The sequence below is a fragment of the Alosa sapidissima genome, chromosome 9 (assembly GCF_018492685.1).
Source record: "Alosa sapidissima isolate fAloSap1 chromosome 9, fAloSap1.pri, whole genome shotgun sequence".
Classification (NCBI taxonomy): Eukaryota; Metazoa; Chordata; class Actinopteri; order Clupeiformes; family Clupeidae; genus Alosa; species Alosa sapidissima.
In genome coordinates this window covers 440,062-458,134 of record NC_055965.1, presented here as the reverse complement: position 1 = coordinate 458,134, position 18,073 = coordinate 440,062, and the positions used below count along the sequence as shown (strand labels likewise).

At 39.1% G+C, this 18,073-nt stretch overlaps 1 protein-coding gene and 1 long non-coding RNA gene across 2 annotated transcripts; both read right to left on the bottom strand.

Moving 5' to 3' along the window:
- Window positions 1-371: 371 nt before the first annotated feature.
- On the bottom strand, window positions 372-9,250 carry LOC121719850 (uromodulin-like). The gene is made up of 11 exons (XM_042105642.1): window positions 9,181-9,250; window positions 7,871-8,638; window positions 7,688-7,774; window positions 5,995-6,303; window positions 5,336-5,544; window positions 4,490-4,644; window positions 4,110-4,358; window positions 2,297-2,456; window positions 2,078-2,144; window positions 565-619; window positions 372-454 (listed from the first exon to the last, which is right to left on the bottom strand). The coding sequence occupies exons 1-10, from the start codon at window positions 9,248-9,250 to the stop codon at window positions 606-608; spliced, it is 2,088 nt and encodes a 695-aa protein (XP_041961576.1). The 3' UTR covers window positions 372-454; window positions 565-605.
- A 3,282-nt stretch (window positions 9,251-12,532) lies between these two features.
- Window positions 12,533-14,420, bottom strand: LOC121717959. The gene is made up of 2 exons (XR_006033834.1): window positions 14,348-14,420; window positions 12,533-12,761 (listed from the first exon to the last, which is right to left on the bottom strand). It is a non-coding gene; the product is annotated as an uncharacterized LOC121717959 (long non-coding RNA).
- Window positions 14,421-18,073: the final 3,653 nt, after the last annotated feature.

The window sequence follows — 18,073 nt, the reverse complement described above, 5'->3', positions numbered from 1 at the left end:
GCATTTATATTGCTTATTTATATACTGCATTTATATTACACACACACCAGGGTACCAACAGGGTACCAACTGGCACATCAGGAGAACTTTTGGAGTTCAGTGTTTTGTCGGGAGGAGCTGGGCTCGAACCTGCAACCTTCAGGTTCCTGGACAACTCCTCTACCTCCTGAGCCAGTGCCATCCTCTGCTGGTATGTATGTATGTATATGTATATTTTATATGTATGTTAAAAATTATATTTAAGTATAACTTAAAAACAAAACAAATATAGTTTCATTACAATGCAGATTACACATGACACAGACACATGTAATGGAATAATTGCAATAAATAATTCAATGAATATTACTTTTATTGAATTATGCAAATTTGTCTTCACAGACATAATTTCTTCCAATTCCATGACATTTCTTCCAACTACATGACAAATACATTCTTCCATGAATGATTGATCCTGGCGGTGGAAAATATAAATTCATTAATGTCTTCACTTTCAAAGAAACGTGTACAATAGCATCACTGACGTGGAATATTTGTCCAGAGAAGGTTACAATGGAATCTTACATGCTGTGAATCAGACCAAGTACCTTTGTTTCAGTTTACTTTTATTGTTTGGCCCCTATAAGCAATGAACACAAAGAAAGCAGCATAAATAGCAGATTTTGTTCTGTCAAATGAAATATTTTTTCAGAAGTTATTATGCAATTTTTTATAATTTATGAGAAATTCTTAAATTTTTATAAACAAGTTTTATGTTAAATGTTAAACATATTTTGGTAACGCTTTAGAATAACATGTGCTTAAGTATTAATATATACATAATATGTAAGTATTAACAGTGCATAATAAGCAGTTAGCAATTCATTACTAATAGTTAACTGTTGTTATCCTTACAACTAATTGTTAACATGCAGCTCATAAGTGTTACTTACAAGCATATTACAAGCTAGCTGCAACAGTTAACATGCAGCTTGTTTTTGATTATATATATATATATATATTTCCATCTACGTAATATCTCTCGCTTGCGCCCATAATAAAATAATTTTATTATGGGCGCTAACTCCCCCAACAGTGCTGAAATTCTGGTTCACACCCTGGTCACCTCCCGCCTAGACTATTGCAACTCTCTCTATGGTTTACCTGACAAATCCATCCATAAACTACAACTGGTCCAAAACTCTGCTGCCCGCATCATTACCAGAACCCCCTCCATCAGTCACATAACACCTGTCCTGCAGCAACTTCATTGGCTCCCCTTCAAATACCGCATCATTTACAAGATCCTCCTCCTTACATTTAAAGCTATTAACAATCTTGCTCCTCAGTATCTTACTGAGCTCCTCCACATCAAGACACCCATCCGTTCTCTCAGATCTTCTTTCTCCATCCAGCTCATCCTCCCACCTCGTCTGGTTACCATGGGGACTAGAGCTTTCAGTCACTCAGCCCCCCACCTCTGGAACTCTCTGCCCCACTACATTTAACACTCCACATCCATAACCACTTTCAAATCTCACCTAAAAACTCATCTTTTCAGACAGGCCTACTTTATTTTTTTTCTATCTCTTTCTCTCTTTCTTTTGCTCTTTTTTATTAATAGTATTATCATGTTATTTTATTGCTTGTTTTCTCTGATTGCTTGTTTAATGGATTGAATATTTTATTGTTGATTTTGTAAGGTGACCTTGAGTGTTCAGAAAGGCGCCCATAAATAAAATGTATTATTATTATTATTATTATTATTATTATTATTATTATTATTATTATTATGCACTGTTAATACCTAATAAGCACATGTTATTCTAAAGCGTTACCCATATTTCATATTCACCTCAGAATTGATGCAAATGCATTTCAAGAAATATCAATCAACCTAAAGTTGGGTTGTTTTGATTAGATTGATTAGATTATTTTTTGCTTTATTAAAACTAACATCAGTTTGATTTATATTACCTGGAATATATGATAAAAAGGCATGTTTTTTTTTGGGGGGGGGGAGAGGAAAAACCAGTTCTTTTGCCAAATTTCATGTGGTTGAATTTCCCTGAATGTTAATATCCACCGGTTTACTCACAGGTAATTGGTCCAACAGTGAGTGCCCTTCTATAGGCGATGGAGCGCGACTTCCTGGTTAAACACTCCTGGCAAAAGATAGCACATATTGCAACCACATCAATGTATGCTTAATCAATTGATTCAGTTTATCACAATTAACTACAAATATGATGTAACTTCTAAGACCATTAGTAATAAGCAGAAATAACATGTCATAGAGAACGAGCTCTGGACTCACAGTGGAACAGGAAGATGCTGTCTTATCACACAAGCTGAGGCTGCAGTGTACAAACATATCCCTATAGTTATTCTGGTAGAGAAAAAGCATTGCAGAGAAATGTGCCTGGAGAGAAGATCCACTCTCTAGCACGGTGACATGCAGAGGGTCACTGATGCACCTACAAGGATATACACACATTACTGATTAATTGAATTCTATTGTCTCAAGGTACCAACTGGCGACAGTGGCAAGGAAAAACTCCCTAGTAAGACACCTTGAGTAGGACCCAGAACCAGGGGCATCAGTAGACCCTTTTTACTGGGGCACATTCCCCAGTATTGAACTGCTGTGCCCCAGTAAAATCTCGGTTCAACTAAATTGCTTGTCGGGTACTCGTCATACAGGAGGACCTATCCACTTTCTAGGAGGACCCATTCACTTGCAGCTGGCAAATTAATGTAAGTAGGTAAGTACCGGTAAGTAAGTAAAATTTATTTATAAAGCATAATTAAACACAACTTTGACTGACCAGTGCTTTACAGAATAAAATAAAGAAACAAAAAAGAAATAAAGCAAAAAAGCAGACAGACACAGATCAACAACGACAACAGGAGACATGTACAGAGTTACAGACAGAAAGTTGGGAAGCTGGGAAGGATAAGGTAAAAAGGTGGGTTTTGAGCCTAGACTTAAAAACACAGATGGAGGGAGCATTTTAAATGTCCAGGGGCAATTTGTTCCACAGCCGTGGCGCTGCAACTGCAAAGGCTCGGTCACCTTTTTGTTTGAGCCTTGACTGGGGCACATGGAGAGCTTTGTCATTAGATCTGAGAGACCTGGGGGCTTGGTGCAGGAGGTCAGTGATGTAACTAGGGGCCTGCCCATTAAGAGCTTTAAAAACAATCAAAAGTACCTTGAACTGGAGCCTAAAATTAACAGGGAGCCAATGCAAGGAAGCCAGGAAAGGAGTAATGTGGTCATGTTTCTTAGTACCTGTCAGCAGTCTAGCAGCTGCATTTTGGACCATCTGAAGTCGATTTAGTAGGGCATAATTAATCTGTAGTAGAATACATTTTAAAAGTAACCTTGCCAACACTGACTGTATGCAGGGTGCCAGACCATCAAGGGACCACTGTGTTTACATGCACTTCAGTATCCATTATCACGATTTTGATCATATATCAGGATATGGTGTTTACAGAAACACAGAGAAACCCGATTATTAATATCCCTGTATACATGATGAATACTAGTATCCCGCTATTAGTACTCCTTATCCCAGTTTCTAATGTAATCGCGCGTTTGCCTGAGAAACCGGGAAAAGGTGTATGCATGGAGCAGTATCCCAGTTTCTTTCGGAGTACTCCACCTAGCATAACTGGGATACTCAAAACCGGGATAAGGGCTTATCCGGGTTCTGAAATTAGGATATGATGTTTACATGCGCAAATACAAAAATGGAATAGTTAAAAAACAGGAGTTAATGCTAGAGCAGGAAATACATTTTCTGTTATATTGGTTTAAATGACAGTCATACAGTAATTGAGATGTTCAAAGACTAGTGGTAACAGACAGCATCATATTCAATAAATAGCCTGATTTTTGCATTTTGTAATTATTATACTATTTAAAAAATACCCTGTATTAGGCTAATATATTGTTATTAGAAAGCCTAATTATTAAATTTAATTATTTACAATAATTTAATTGTAGGCTACTGTTTTTTTTTTGTGTGTGTGTGTGTGATCCAGTAGCAATTGTCCCACTACATTTTATTATTTTTTCCTTTCTGTTTGGTCACACCTTTACCCACTTTTACATGTGTACATACCTGTTCTTGATGAAATAGTGTCTAATAGGATCATCTGGGGTTGAGGTATTGGTGGTGTAGCAGTCTTCCAGTATAACCACAAAGGTTCCTTTCTCCACTCCCTCTGTATTAATTCCCACATTGAGAGCAGAGCCCACTGGCAACGTAACTGCACCCTCCGGGTACGGCTCAGTGAAGGTGACATTATGATACAAAGACATGATAGCCCGGGCTCCAGGACCAAAGCCCACCAAACCCATCTCCTGCATGCTATAAGCAGATATGTTAATATTAATGGGAGGGACACTAACAAGTGTAATTAAAATATTTTTTTGCAAAATATCACACTCTGCTAATAATAATAGCAGCCTTGCAACCACATTTAGGTGGACCCTACTTACGAGAGGTAAGGTTTAACAACAACATGCATGTCAGCTTGCATGTCCAGAGGATACACACAGGAGAATGGAAAGCCCACTGGCAATGTGAATGTAACGTTTTCCATGGCAGGATAAACAAACAGTGTGTTGGAGAATACAACATGTGTACTGTTGGTCTGCAAGGAGAAAGACAAGGTAAACAGTGAGAGAAACTGCAGAACAAATTCTTGCAATTGTTGGCGAGTTATCTAAACACCATTTTTTTTTTTTTTTTTTTTAAACCGAATGTGCACATTTGAGAATCATTATAGCAGACAAGGTCAAGTGTTATGTTTTTGTTTATGATATTTGACCTTTTTTGTCCAAATCGACAATCGACAGTATAATAACACTACATTAGTTAAAAATAATAGTTTTTAAAAAAGTTTAAAAGCCTACACAAAGCATAATAATAATAGGATAAGGATATATACTCTTTTGATCCCGTGAGGGAAATTTGGTCTCTGCATTTAACCCAATCCGTGAATTAGTGAAACACACAGAGCACACAGTGAGGTGAAGCACACACTAATCCCGGCACAGTGAGCTGCCTGCATCAACAGCGGCGCTCGGGGAGCAGTGAGTGGTTAGGTGCCTTGGTCAAGGGCACTTCAGCCGTGGCCCACTGGTCGGGGCTCGAACCGGCAACCCTCCGGTTACAAGTCCAGAGTGCTAACCAGTAGGCCACGGCTGCCCGTAATAGTGATAATAACAACAATATCAAATATCCAAAAATATATTTCCACATTAACAAAAAACATAAACATACAAACCATAACTCTGTAATAGAATTAATTATGTGTGAACAAGGTGAACAAGTGTTCTTACCCTCATCACATTTCCACAGATACCATCTCGTCTCTGTACCTGGTACCAGATGGTCCCATTACGTTCCAGGTGCATATTACACTGTGGGTCAGCCATGTGACCTGACAGAGTGTCTAAGACTGTGGCTGAATGGAGGGTTTTGGGAAGACCCACCTGCATGGAATTGCTACTACACACAATCTCAGGATTAGGAAGGGGGGTAGGTGCTTCTGAGAAGAGGAAAATGAGAGGTGAGACACTACATGTGAATACATTGAGCCAATCATGTGCTGTGTTGTGAATACATTGAGCCAATAATGTGGTGTGTTGTTAAGACATTGTGCCAATAATGTGTTGTGATCTCGCCGCTGGAGCAAGATTGCAGTAGTGGTGTCGTGAAGCCTTGCGCACACGCATTTCTGCCGAGATGGATGCCCAATGAGTGCCCAAAAAGCGTTGCCATATGGCCGCCGAGTGGAGGGACTTGCCTAAAAGGACTTTGCCTATAACCTTATACATTTTTCTAACATTTTCTTCCTATAAACATGTGGGTCTGTGAATCGAATGGCTAATTATGAACACCTACTCACTCTAAAACACATGATAGATGCATGTCATTGTAACTGCCCCTAAAAATGCTAAAGACATTGCTGGTATGTATTGGTATAGGTATATCTTACCTTCACATACAACACCGGCATCCTCATTGTGACCACAGTTATGTACCTCAAATCCCTGGTGACTACAGTGTGCTATGGAGGACTCATCGCCCTGGCACACCACGTTATCTAACCATATGGGCCCACTTCCAGAACCAAAGTGCCCATTATGGGGGGCTTCCAGGGCTGTGCCACAGCCTAGCTGTCGACAAATCACCTCGGCATTTCTCAGTGACCAGTCATCATCACACACTGTACCCCATGTCCCGCTGTGGAACAACTCCACTCGGCCTTGGCATTGGTTCTCTCCATTGATTAGTCTCACAATAGCTGTTGGAAAAAATAGGAATGTAGTGACTGCTTACATCAATTGTTTCAATTAATTCATTGATGCATGCATGCATTCATTCATTCATTCATTCATTCAACCTGGGAATTCTCGGAAATTCATTTAGGGTAGCCCTCATCTTTAATTATGCCAAGGTTTGGTCTTTTGACCTACACATGCCCAGAATATTGTCCTGAAGTGGTCAAGTGACTGTCCCCATAAAGGACCACGCTAATGACCTTTTCAATAAATCGCCTCAGTCCTCTGTTTCCCATAGGAGTAGTAATATCAGGGACATTTGCAAACAGAGCATCAACTCTAGACACTTCTAAACAAGACTTACCAATGGTTGCCCAAGTATATGTAAAATTCATTTAAATGGGAATTTAAACATGTCACAATATCGTTGGAAACATTGCCCTCCATTCTTTTGGAAAGTTTTTGTTTTGTCATTTCTGTTGCTGGAAACCTTAACTAATGCTTCCTTTCCTGCATTGCATTCTGTTCAATTCCAAAAGTAGCTTACTCTAGGCCTTTTGTGTCAAGAAAAAGTCTGAGGCTTATTCTTAAGCACTGGGATCCTCCTATAGTGGAAATATGCCATAAGACCCTGCTATTGACCCTGTGAGGTCTAATGGTCAGGGGCAGCCGTGGCCTACTGGTTAGCGCTTCGGACTTGGAACCGGAGGGTTGCCGGTTCGAACCCCGACCAGTAGCAAGGTACCTAACCCCTCACTGCTCCCTGAGTGCCGCTGTTGTTTCAGGCAGCTCACTGCGCCGGGATTAGTGTGTGCTTCACCTCACTGTGTGTTCACTGTGTGCTGAGTGTGTTTCACTAATTCACGGATTGGGATAAATGCAGAGACCAAATTTCCCTCACGGGATCAAAAAAGTATATATACTTAATACTATACTTATACTTATTGAGAGACTACTATTGCAAAAGTTCTATGACAATAATAATCTAATTTATGATGTTTAGTTATGTGCACACTCCCTCCTCCATGTAGTTATTGATATTAGCTCAAATAATGTCACCAAACTACACAAAAACACCATCTTCACCAGTAAGAAAAAGAAAGCTCCAGGATTTTCGCTCCAGGATTTTCGCTCCAGGATGTGCAATCAAGGAACTACAAAGTATATCTGTTTTACAAAAATAACTCTCATTCAATTTAAGTATAAAATGGTTTGCCACACGATTTCATGTAGGTTTTAATTTGGATCTTTGGATTAACCTGTCTTAACCTGTTGAAGCAACCCGTACGCTGACTGAAAAACGAACTGCTTTGATCTCATGTATAAACAAACTAACAATTGCAACCCTGAACAGCTTCCCACCGTGGACTGGATTTAATGTGTTATCCAACTTTAGAAGAATCTCACTTTTAGCTTCGCACTTCCAGTGGGTCTTGTCCTCACTGACACAGTTTTCTCCTTCTTTACATGTCCCACACACCTTGGTGTTCACATCTATTAAAGAGAGGTTAGGTCACCATTATGGAAGTGATTTTCAGTAGTTTTTTCACTTTAGATCATACTTTATGAATTAGGCTTATACAATGTTACCTGCTCCATAAGCTAGGAAGCAAAGTGGTGGCTTAACAAACTTGTAGACATAATAGTTTCCAGGACAAGCTTTGACGTGGATGGGAAACTCAAAGTTACAGCAGCCTTGTGTCCAGCTACCACACACATCGCCCTGCACTACACCATCTGACACCACTGGATGTGGGCTTTTGAGCCAGAGTGGAGCTTGAGTGCCACAGGTCCAGGGCTCCAGGCAGCTTTCAGCCATCTGCACACTCTCCCCACCCAAGAACATACGGTACCAGCCCTGCCAGTTCACTTGCATATCGCACTTTGCATCTGTACTGGTGTGATGGTTGGAAGAACGCCAAGCATCATCAAGGACTGTGTAGTGCTGGCAAGGGTCAAGACAGCGAGCAGTGCCATCTACAACCACACAGTCTCGGCCCACATTACAGACCATGCTGCCACAGCTGAATTGCACAGTACGAAGGCTCGAGAGCGGATTGTAGTTGACTGGTGGCAACAAGCAGTTAAAGGACCCAGCTGTGTTTTTGCAGACCAGTGGGGCCAAACAGGGCTGCACATCTGCTGCGCATTCATCTACATCCACACAACCAAGCTCAGAGGACCAGTGATAACCCTCGCTGCAGCAAGGGGAGTTGGCAGCACCACATAGTGTGCTATTGTAGCAGCCAAGACCATTACCAATGAAACCATTGCCACAGGCACAGGTAACTCTGGAGGTCTGGTCTGTGGAACAGCCAGCATGCTCATGGCACGCCTCACAACTGGTGACCTCTGTACCTGGAAATGCACATAAAGTAGATACAAACAATATGTATCTATAATATATAACTGTAACTGTATGAGGAAAGGCAGATTTTTGGCAAATTAAGAAAACACAGCAGAGATAGCTGACAGCACATTAACCGTACACTCTGAAAACGAATGTGTTGAAAACAACACAACTTGCGTTGTTTTTAACACATCTTTGTGTCCAGACAGTTTGTGTTGTTTCCTTTTTTATTTGTTAACAATATGTGTTAAAAATAACACAACGTATGTTCAAAACAACACAACTTGTGTTGTTTTTAACACATCTCTGTGTCCTGATAGGGACAACACATTCGTTTTAAGAGTGTACACTTAGAACCTACAGTAGAGGATACCACAAAAACACTGTAGTCTTGTCCATGTCTAGACCAGACATTAACACAGAAATAGCTGTAAATTCCAGTATAGATGTAAACAAATACAAATATAAAAGCATCAGCTCTTACTTAAGGTTTTTATGTTCTATGTTTCTTATAGGGGGAAAAAAACAGATCCTTAGTTTTAATCATTACCTGTAGATTCAGTGCTGATGGCAGGTATCAGCAGAAGTAGAAACACACACAAATATCTTGTTCCAGTCATCGCAGTAACGAATCAAAAACAAACCTGTTTGAAACAACATAATTTAGAAAACATCCCATTTTTAATTGTCTCCAATATATCAGACTGTGCTACTCCCAAAGGTACTGACTTACCAGATATGTAGTTGTGCCTTGGTGGCTGGTATCTTGGTGAATTTATATTTTTTGATGACTTGGGCGAGGTTAAAATAACAATACACTAACAGGAGCAGGAGTGGCTGATTCACAATTATTTAAACTAAGATTTGAAAGGATACAAAGTGTCCCTCTAAACTAAAGAAAAAAGTTAATGATGTACAGTATATTCCCTGTGTCAATATGCACTATATTTCATCAAAGACAATTTGAACTCAATTGAACCTCACACAATGCAACAACTCAACCTCTCTGGGCACATTCACCTGAAATTATATCACCAAGACAAAAAATAAATAGGAACACATTATCCTGACATTTGTGTAAACCTAGGTTTGGCATGACACAAACCTTTAGTCAATAGTTACACTCATATTAGATGACATCAGATAAATTGATTTCCTTTTGAAACCTTTTGCTACACATTCTGACTGTGACTTCATTCCTTCATCACAATACTTTCTAACCAAGTCATCCAAGACAATTGTACACACACTTATCTTGCATCTGATTCTGTAAAGAGTCAGAGTTTCCTCTACAAATAAATTACCATCTCCCACAATAGAAAGAATTGTCACACCTATTGTTCATAATTAATACTCTTATTATTTTGCTTCAGTATTCACAATATTTTCCTGCTACAGGAAAACTTTCGGATGACATCAAAAAGGCCCCAACTGTAGCCAGTTTTAAATCTAGACTTAAGACCAAACTGTTTTCAGATGCTTTCTGCTAACTGCGCCGAGTTACAAATTCTGAATCTGCCTTGATAATTATTCTGCCTTGACTTTTATTACTTTTTTACTACTTTTGCCTTTGTTTTTGCTTATTAATTATTCTTTATTTTTAAATGATTTTACCTTGTGTTTTATGTTTTCTTTTTATTATGATCTTTACCTTTTAACTATTCTTTGACTATATTGCCCTTCTATGCTTTTATTTGTTATTATTGTTTGGTTTTGTTTATGTAAAGCACATTGAATGACCTCTGTGAATGAAATGCGCTATATAAATAAACTTGACTTGACTTGACTACATCACCAACTAATCTATACACATGCTGTAAAACATTACAGTGAAGAGATAAGTCCAGATAACAGTCCATACAAAATGTTGAAATACATTTTATGTTGGTGGCCACCATATTAATGTTCCTAAGACATTATTTAGTTACACTGCATTAGGCTCTGTCAAAAGCTGGGCAAAAAACATATGCATTTATGTGAAGTAACAGGCATTATAAGCTGTTGTGTATGTCTATCACCTTTTTAATGTGTATGTTTTGATATATTTTTGTAATATAGACCGAAAGCACATTGCATCATTTTAGGTGTTCTTCAGGGATTTCGTTTTAGCCTTGAACAAATTCAACTGATCAATTTGATGCTGCCATCTCATATGATTCATGTGATTTTATCAGAGATAATATCAAATTCCCCTTTTTCATGGAATAGGTTAATGTTAGATATGCTGTTTTGGTTTATATACTGTACACATTTAATACTTTACATGAATGACAGGAAATGCACAGAAGAAACAGCCTTCCGCATTTTAATGTATGTGTGCAGTTATACAGTATTTTTATTGTGGTTACCCAATTAAAGACATATAGTAAATTAGGAAATATTACAGGACTTAAGGAGACGTGATGTTGAACTGCATGCCGATGCCATTTAACCCAAATGCCCCAGCAACAGCACAGGAGAGGAGAGCTTATCTGACAGAAGAGCTGCATCGTCTAGTGAGGTAATGTTAGATTACATTGCAAAAATATCACCATGCATTCATAACCTCGTGATTCAGTGAGAGTGATCCCAAAACATCGGAAAGTATGTCTTTGTGACATTTCTGCATTTTGTCAAGAAGAAAAATCAATAGCAAACTGTTCCCAACTGAACAGTCCTTATAGCGGCTGTGAACCGCTACTGGCTGCGCCCGGCAAAAACAGGCATCCAAATCATAATAGCAATCCGCAATGGAACAAACGCTCCTGTTGTTAAAGGGAATGTGAGATGACGCTCTGATAGGTTTATTGCACGTTACGCCCAAACCACACCCATGAGTAATGTAGCTACTTCAGACCTCCCCATTTTAGATTTGTGTCGGGCACAACAGTCATTTATCCTGCCGGTAAAATAGCAACAGTGCCCAAGATCCGCCCACAAAGCTACTTGCGCTTTGTATTTGATACTACTACCATAATATTTATTATTTCACAAGTATATACGAGAAAGAAGAGAAAATAAAGTTGTGTAACAGTCTATGATTACATACAGCCTTTATTTATGTTAATAATAGATACAGTATATTTCAATTTCAATTTAATATCACTTGACATTGCACATGTCTCACTCTTACAGAGTGTTAAACAATCAGAAAAGGCCCATGAGTAATAGGGGCGAGGAAAACTCTCTAGAATTGGAGATACATGTAGGAAGAAACCTCGAGCAGATCCATGACTCAAGGGCCTGACCCATCTGCCTAGGGTCAGTACAGAACAGTAAGGTCTGTTTACATCATAAATTAATAAGTTAGTTAGGTGTTTTGGCAGTTCACCATGGGGAGGAGGCGGCAAGGAGGTCCATGGGCTCTTAACCTGGGACTAGAGGTCCAGGTGAAGTGGTCTGGCTGGGGTGTGGTGATATTGAACCCATTGAGACTATACAGTACATTTCACTTTATGTCTATTGATGAATGTTACACCTACCCTTTACTTATGCCAAACCCATTTCTGTTCTTTAAATATCAGAAAGCAAACTTACTGTTGATGGCACTGAACTTGAACTTGGAAATGTTTATGGAACTTTTCTGAACTGTGAATTACATTAAAACTCATGCCAGTATTTAGTTTTGTTAGTTTTTCTTATCTTCAACTGTCTATTGTACAGTGGCGTTTTGTTACATGTTTATACTTATATTTACCATTTCTGCTGTAAGTGCATGTTGTGCGTGATGTCTGTATGCTACTGAGACCTTGAATTTCCCCTTGGAGATCAATAACGTATCTATCTATCTATCTATCTATCAAACCAATTTGCCTGTGCTCTCAAAAACATTTATACAAATCTGTCAGCTTCAGTCAGTAGATTTAATTGAAGACCCAGATGCAGAAGTAAAGGTGATTTTTTACTTGTATATCTTGAGTATAACAGGTAACCACTGAATTTGTGAAACTAAAATAACAAAAACTAATATGTACTAAGCTAGTACATAGTCAATACATATTAGATCACTTTAAAGACTGACAGATGCAAATGCTGTAAATAAAGGTAACCAAGGGGTCTGCTGGTGAACAAAGTCTTTGAAGTCAGAAGTCAGAAGCTGCCACTGCTCAATGACTTGTGCCCCATCTGGTAGGATTTCAAAATGTTCCAGATCTGAAAACAGAAATATTGGTATATGTCACATCCTTGAACTTACTGCAAACTATGAACAAGTGCTCACAAATTAAGCTAAAAAATACTCCCAATATGTATACTGAACAAACTCACAGAACCCTTAGCTGCAATGGGGACAGGACAGGCGTATTCAACTATTTGCACATGTCCTGTTTATGCAGGCAATAAGCAAAACCAAATTTGGTGTATTCAAAGTTCTGTAGAACAACCATTTCTTGTATTTTAATGTTTTCAGTGGAACAGTGTAAGCTCATATCTACACCCCATTGAGGTAGTTAACAGTTAGGCCAAGGTCCAGTCAAACAATAGCCAGTCACTGATCTGATGCCATATTCTTTAATTATCCAATCTGTATCCAACCAAAACCTGCTGATTTAAAGGCTACTTTCCATGTGTGACTTATCAAAAGAGGTCATGATAATTATTGCACAGATGTGCCCCGGACTGCTCACAATAAAAGGCCACTCTAAATGTCTGAAATGCATTCATGTTTGTTCAGTATGCTAACCATGTCTGGAATAGACAGCTAGGCCTATTGAATCCAGTTGGTTGCTCCATTTAAATGTATGAAAAATGTCAAAGTAGGGGAGACCGGGGCTGGTTGGAACAGGGGCAGGTTGAAACACTGTTAATATCCAGGCTACTAGAGGGAGCTGCAACAAAATTCCAACACTAAACTGACGGCCTTATTGAGTAGAGTAAACTCACGTATGTAACTGGTCTCCAGGTCATTAACCCTTTAGGTGAGAACAACTTTTTGATTTTGTAGTGTCAAAACTTAGAATATGCACCTCCCACTAAATACATCCTAGAAGGGTAATAGTTAGGGATATAAAAAAAATATTCATTATAATTGATTGCTAGGGGACTCATCTATAATTTAAAATGAAGTTTAAAAACCTGAGGTGACTGATATTAGCAGGCTAACAGCATTTGTGCAAAAAAGTTTGACCTAATGTGGGTGGGGCAGGATAGCACACTGATTTTGGGGTTGGTTGGCACATACATTCCCTATGGCTATTTTGTGACAAATCTATAAACTTTGTATTTTACACAAAAAAACATCATCAATCTTTATTTTAACATTGTTATTGTAATTACTGAACATAGTTTTACATTTGGAAGCATTTCAGACCTTTTTAAACATTTGAAGTAAAAAAAAAATCGGTAGGGACCAAATTGGTCTTGACGGTGAGCCCTACTGAAGAAAAACACACAGAAAAGAAATTAGCAAAGCCCTACAGGTAGTGATATAGATGAGCACTTCAAACAAAAGCAAAAGGAGTACTGCAAAGGACTATAACATAGGTGTTCCAACCAACCCCGACTACAGTACATGTGCCAACCAACCCCGTGCATGGGGCAGGTTGGCACATGTGCACAACACCACTTTAATCATATATAACTCAAAACAAGGTATCGTTTGTTGACATTGAATGTATACATTTTGTAGCTGAGATCCCAAGCTTTCAGTTAATCACAATTTGACTATTTCAACGCATTGTAAGACGGAGAAATATAACCGAGAGTGAAAAGTGTTCCAACCAGCCCCGGTCTCCCCCTACCACGGAATCAGTACTGAAGTGATGCTTCTGAGTCGACTGCACAGACGAGAAGTGAAGTTAGGAGTCCAGATCGAGCCCTCTCCAGCACCCAGCCTGTCTGGATCACCTACAGGGAAACTTTGCATAGACAAGAAGTGTTGCTTCAAATTAGTGTTTAACAAATAAACGGCATCAACAAGAGTTTCAGACGTCAGTAATAACTAACAACAGTTATGGTGACTAGCTAACGTTATCGCTCGTTATCAGCTCCATGTTCAACGTATAGTCAATGGTTCATAGTGGTTCACAATTTTACCTCCATTAGCTAATGCTTCGGCTGAAGTTATCATCTGAACGAACGCTTTTCTATCTTAAATGTGACAACCCAAAGACTATATAAATTGACAACGGACTAAGCATTCACACAGAGAGTATTTACAAAAGGTTTTTTGACGGGAACACATGCTTTGTTACCCCATGTTTGTGAACTAACGTTAACGTGCTTAACGTTACAGCTGTCTGATCATTGACTCAAACACCTGGCTAGTATGGCAAACGTTAAGCTAACTCACAACGGGAGCACAATCGGTTGTCACTAACGTTAACTTTATTCAAGTTATGTGTGTGTTTCAGCCATTCGGTCATAATTTTCGACATAAACTTATTTGAGTCATGTTGTAACACCAGTAGCTGCTACCAATACCCCTCCCCACCTCCGTCGTCTCCTTGTCACAAACACACAACAACATGGAATACACTACTGGAATACATGCTGAAAGCGGAGCATCTGCAACAAACTTCCCAGAACCTCAGCAGGCAGATGGAGACTCTGGATCTATTTTAAACCCCAACCTCCTTGATTTCCAGTGGTGGAGGAAGTACTGAACCTCAGTACTTAAGTAAAAGTACAAATACACAGAGAAATATTTACTTTAGTAAAAGTAAAAGTACCACAATGACAACCCTACTTAAGTAAAAGTAAAAAGTACCTGCTTTTAAATGTACTTTAAGTATTAAAAGTAAAAGTATTTGCATACTGATTTATTCTCTTAATATCTATATTCTAAAAGGAAAAATCAGTATGGGCTGTGGCATTTTAATTGAGCTAGTTTTAGGTTATAGGTACTCGACTAGATAGTTTTAAGTTGCAATTGTGCTTACCATCTGTGGCCCAGTTTACATTCTGACCTACAATTCTAGAGACTGTAATTCTGGTTATCTACTAGGGTGATCTGCTGAGTAATATCATTCAGCAAAACACGAGAGCCTGAAGTTTAACGGGGTAGACAAGGGAAACGTCGGGTGGATCGTAATGCCAATTATGCTGATTGAACAGAAAAGTTGCTGAGAAAGGTGTCTTTATGATTAAGTTCAGTTTCACTTGCGCAGACGCATAGACATTGAATGAGCGCTCACGTTACTACCCCCCAATTGTAGGCTATGCATCTTTATTTAATCACACACAATTAAGGAATATTTCCTAATCTGGAAAATGTTACGTTTTTTCCGGCCACCGGTTCATTAATAGTCTACCATTCATTTGTGCCGCAAATGATCAGACGTGTGACAGAAGCATGGGCATAGCCTGTAACTTCGCTGATCCGCGGATAGCAATCTCATCGGAGAGGAGGCCCTAACGCTGCAGATAACAGACAGAGAAAGGCACAGAACACAGTTGCATGTACAGTGTAGCCATGGGTCTGGTGAATATAGCCTACCGAATGCAGATGGCTACAAGCTCACGCTTTGCCTGGTCTAGACGCTTATGTTTCTAAGAATGCACGTAGCGCTCCAGAATCTTTGGTAGCAACCCCCCAGTAAAACAAACGTGTTTGTCAGAGAGAAAAAAAAACTGATCATAAAATGTATTGTAAAAAGGAACGATGGTGTTGTAGAAATGTAGCGGAGTAAAAGTACAGATAATTGCTGTAAAATGTAACGAAGTAAAAGTCAAAAGTATGCACTATACATTTTACTTAAGTAAAGTACAAATACGTGGAAAATTTACTTAAGTACAGTAACGAAGTATTTGCACCTCCACCCCCTCGCCCTCCCCCTCCCCGTTTAGAAGGATCTCTTAAGCAGCAGCAACCTCTTAGTTCATTTTCTCAGCCGGCATATAGCATGGAATGTGCAGTGGAAAATACAGATGGCAGCAGCAGGGGACAATTATATGATGACTGTATTGCATGATATTCTCAGGGTCCCTGCAATATAAATGGTACTGAGAGTAGTTTTGAGAACATGCCGGGACCCAGTAAGCCCATGACATTCTCTATTCCTGTATTGACAAGAAATAGAACACAAATGCATCGAGCTTATAGGGCAGGGGTCTCAAACTCAAATGAGCTGGGGGCCAATTCTGCCAAGTCATCTGATTGGAGGGCCGGCTATTTCTGAAAATGCAATGTTCTTTTTTTCAAATACCACACAAAACTGCAAACAGAAAGTGCAAGTGTTTTTATCTAGTTTTAGACACCTGTGCTAGCAACCTTAGCTTATAAATAAAATAATGATAAAATAAATATTAATACAAATTATAAAATAAATGAAAAACATAAAAAAACAGGTATGTGTGTGTGTTTCACACCAAATAAAAATATTTCCTCTCATAACTTTTTTAAACCTGGCAAACTAGGCATCAGGGTTAAGAAAACAACACCATTGGATTTTTATATCAAAATTTAAAAGGCCATGGCTTGAAAGTGGTCAGAGATAAAGTTATACTGTAAATGTAAAAATCTTTGAGTAAAACAAAAGTTTATGAAGGGGGTAAATTTACCCATCTAATTTGTCACTGGATGGCAAGCACCTCAAATTATGCACCTTTCAGTAAATACTGGATGAACATATGTAAGCAGGTTTACTTTCCTTTTTCATATTACCCACATAACAAATTAACAGAAAAACACCTAAGATGTATACCAACACCTAAGATGTTGTGGTTTAGTAATAGATTACTACAATATAGGCCTACAATAAAGTATTCTGGTCAAACAGTTCCTATCGCGGGTAATCTGCAGTACCCAGAAGTTCGCATCATATTGCGGGTGACTTTGTAGTTCTTTAGAGCCCTATTTCTACTAGCCCTGCTGTCTGTACCACATCCATTACGGACACTATCATCACGATTACCACTGCAACCTCCAAGCTATGTTGGGCAGAGGGTCGAAACAAGCATGGTATGCTTAGTGGACACCGTTGTATACACGCACCTCCATTCACAGACGCACCGTGACTATCACTGTCATAGACGATCGATCATAATCTCCAAAAGGATATTCTCCTTCAGAATTAGAATAGGCGAATAAGCTTACCTAAGACTTCATCACACGTGAACGTTTTTCAACATTTGGTGTAGGCCTGGCTATTCCTGCTTAATTTCTGCAACACTATGGCCTGCATCGCTTCCGCGTCATTACAAATGCACGTCTTTGTGTTTCTCGCGTGTAATACAAGTATTTCCTGAAAACTTTGCGCAGCGATTTTGGGTTTGAATCAAGCTCTGGATGTCTTGCACATAGTGGAGCAGAGTAGGCCTACAAATGAGATTTGTCCCCGTACCTGGATCTATCGTCTATTTTAATCAGTATCGTTGTTTGTCGCAATTAATAGCCTCAAGGGCCGGATTATTATTATTTTGTCATACGTCGCGGGCCGGAATTGGGCAGGACGCGGGCCGGATTTGGCCCGCGGGCCGGGTGTTTGAGACCCCTGTTATAGGGTAAACCAGTCCAATCTCCTACC

Bases quoted from the DNA above. Each gene is read 5' to 3' on its own strand.
- LOC121719850 (XM_042105642.1), bottom strand. From the start codon at position 9,250: ATGACTGGAACAAGATATTTGTGTGTGTTTCTACTTCTGCTGATACCT. The intron at 7,775-7,870 runs GTAACATTGTAT...TCTCTTTAATAG, and splicing joins CTTCCTAGCTTATGGAGCAG to ATGTGAACACCAAGGTGTGT. The intron at 2,145-2,296 runs GTGAGTCCAGAG...ATCTTTTGCCAG, and splicing joins CAGCATCTTCCTGTTCCACT to GAGTGTTTAACCAGGAAGTC.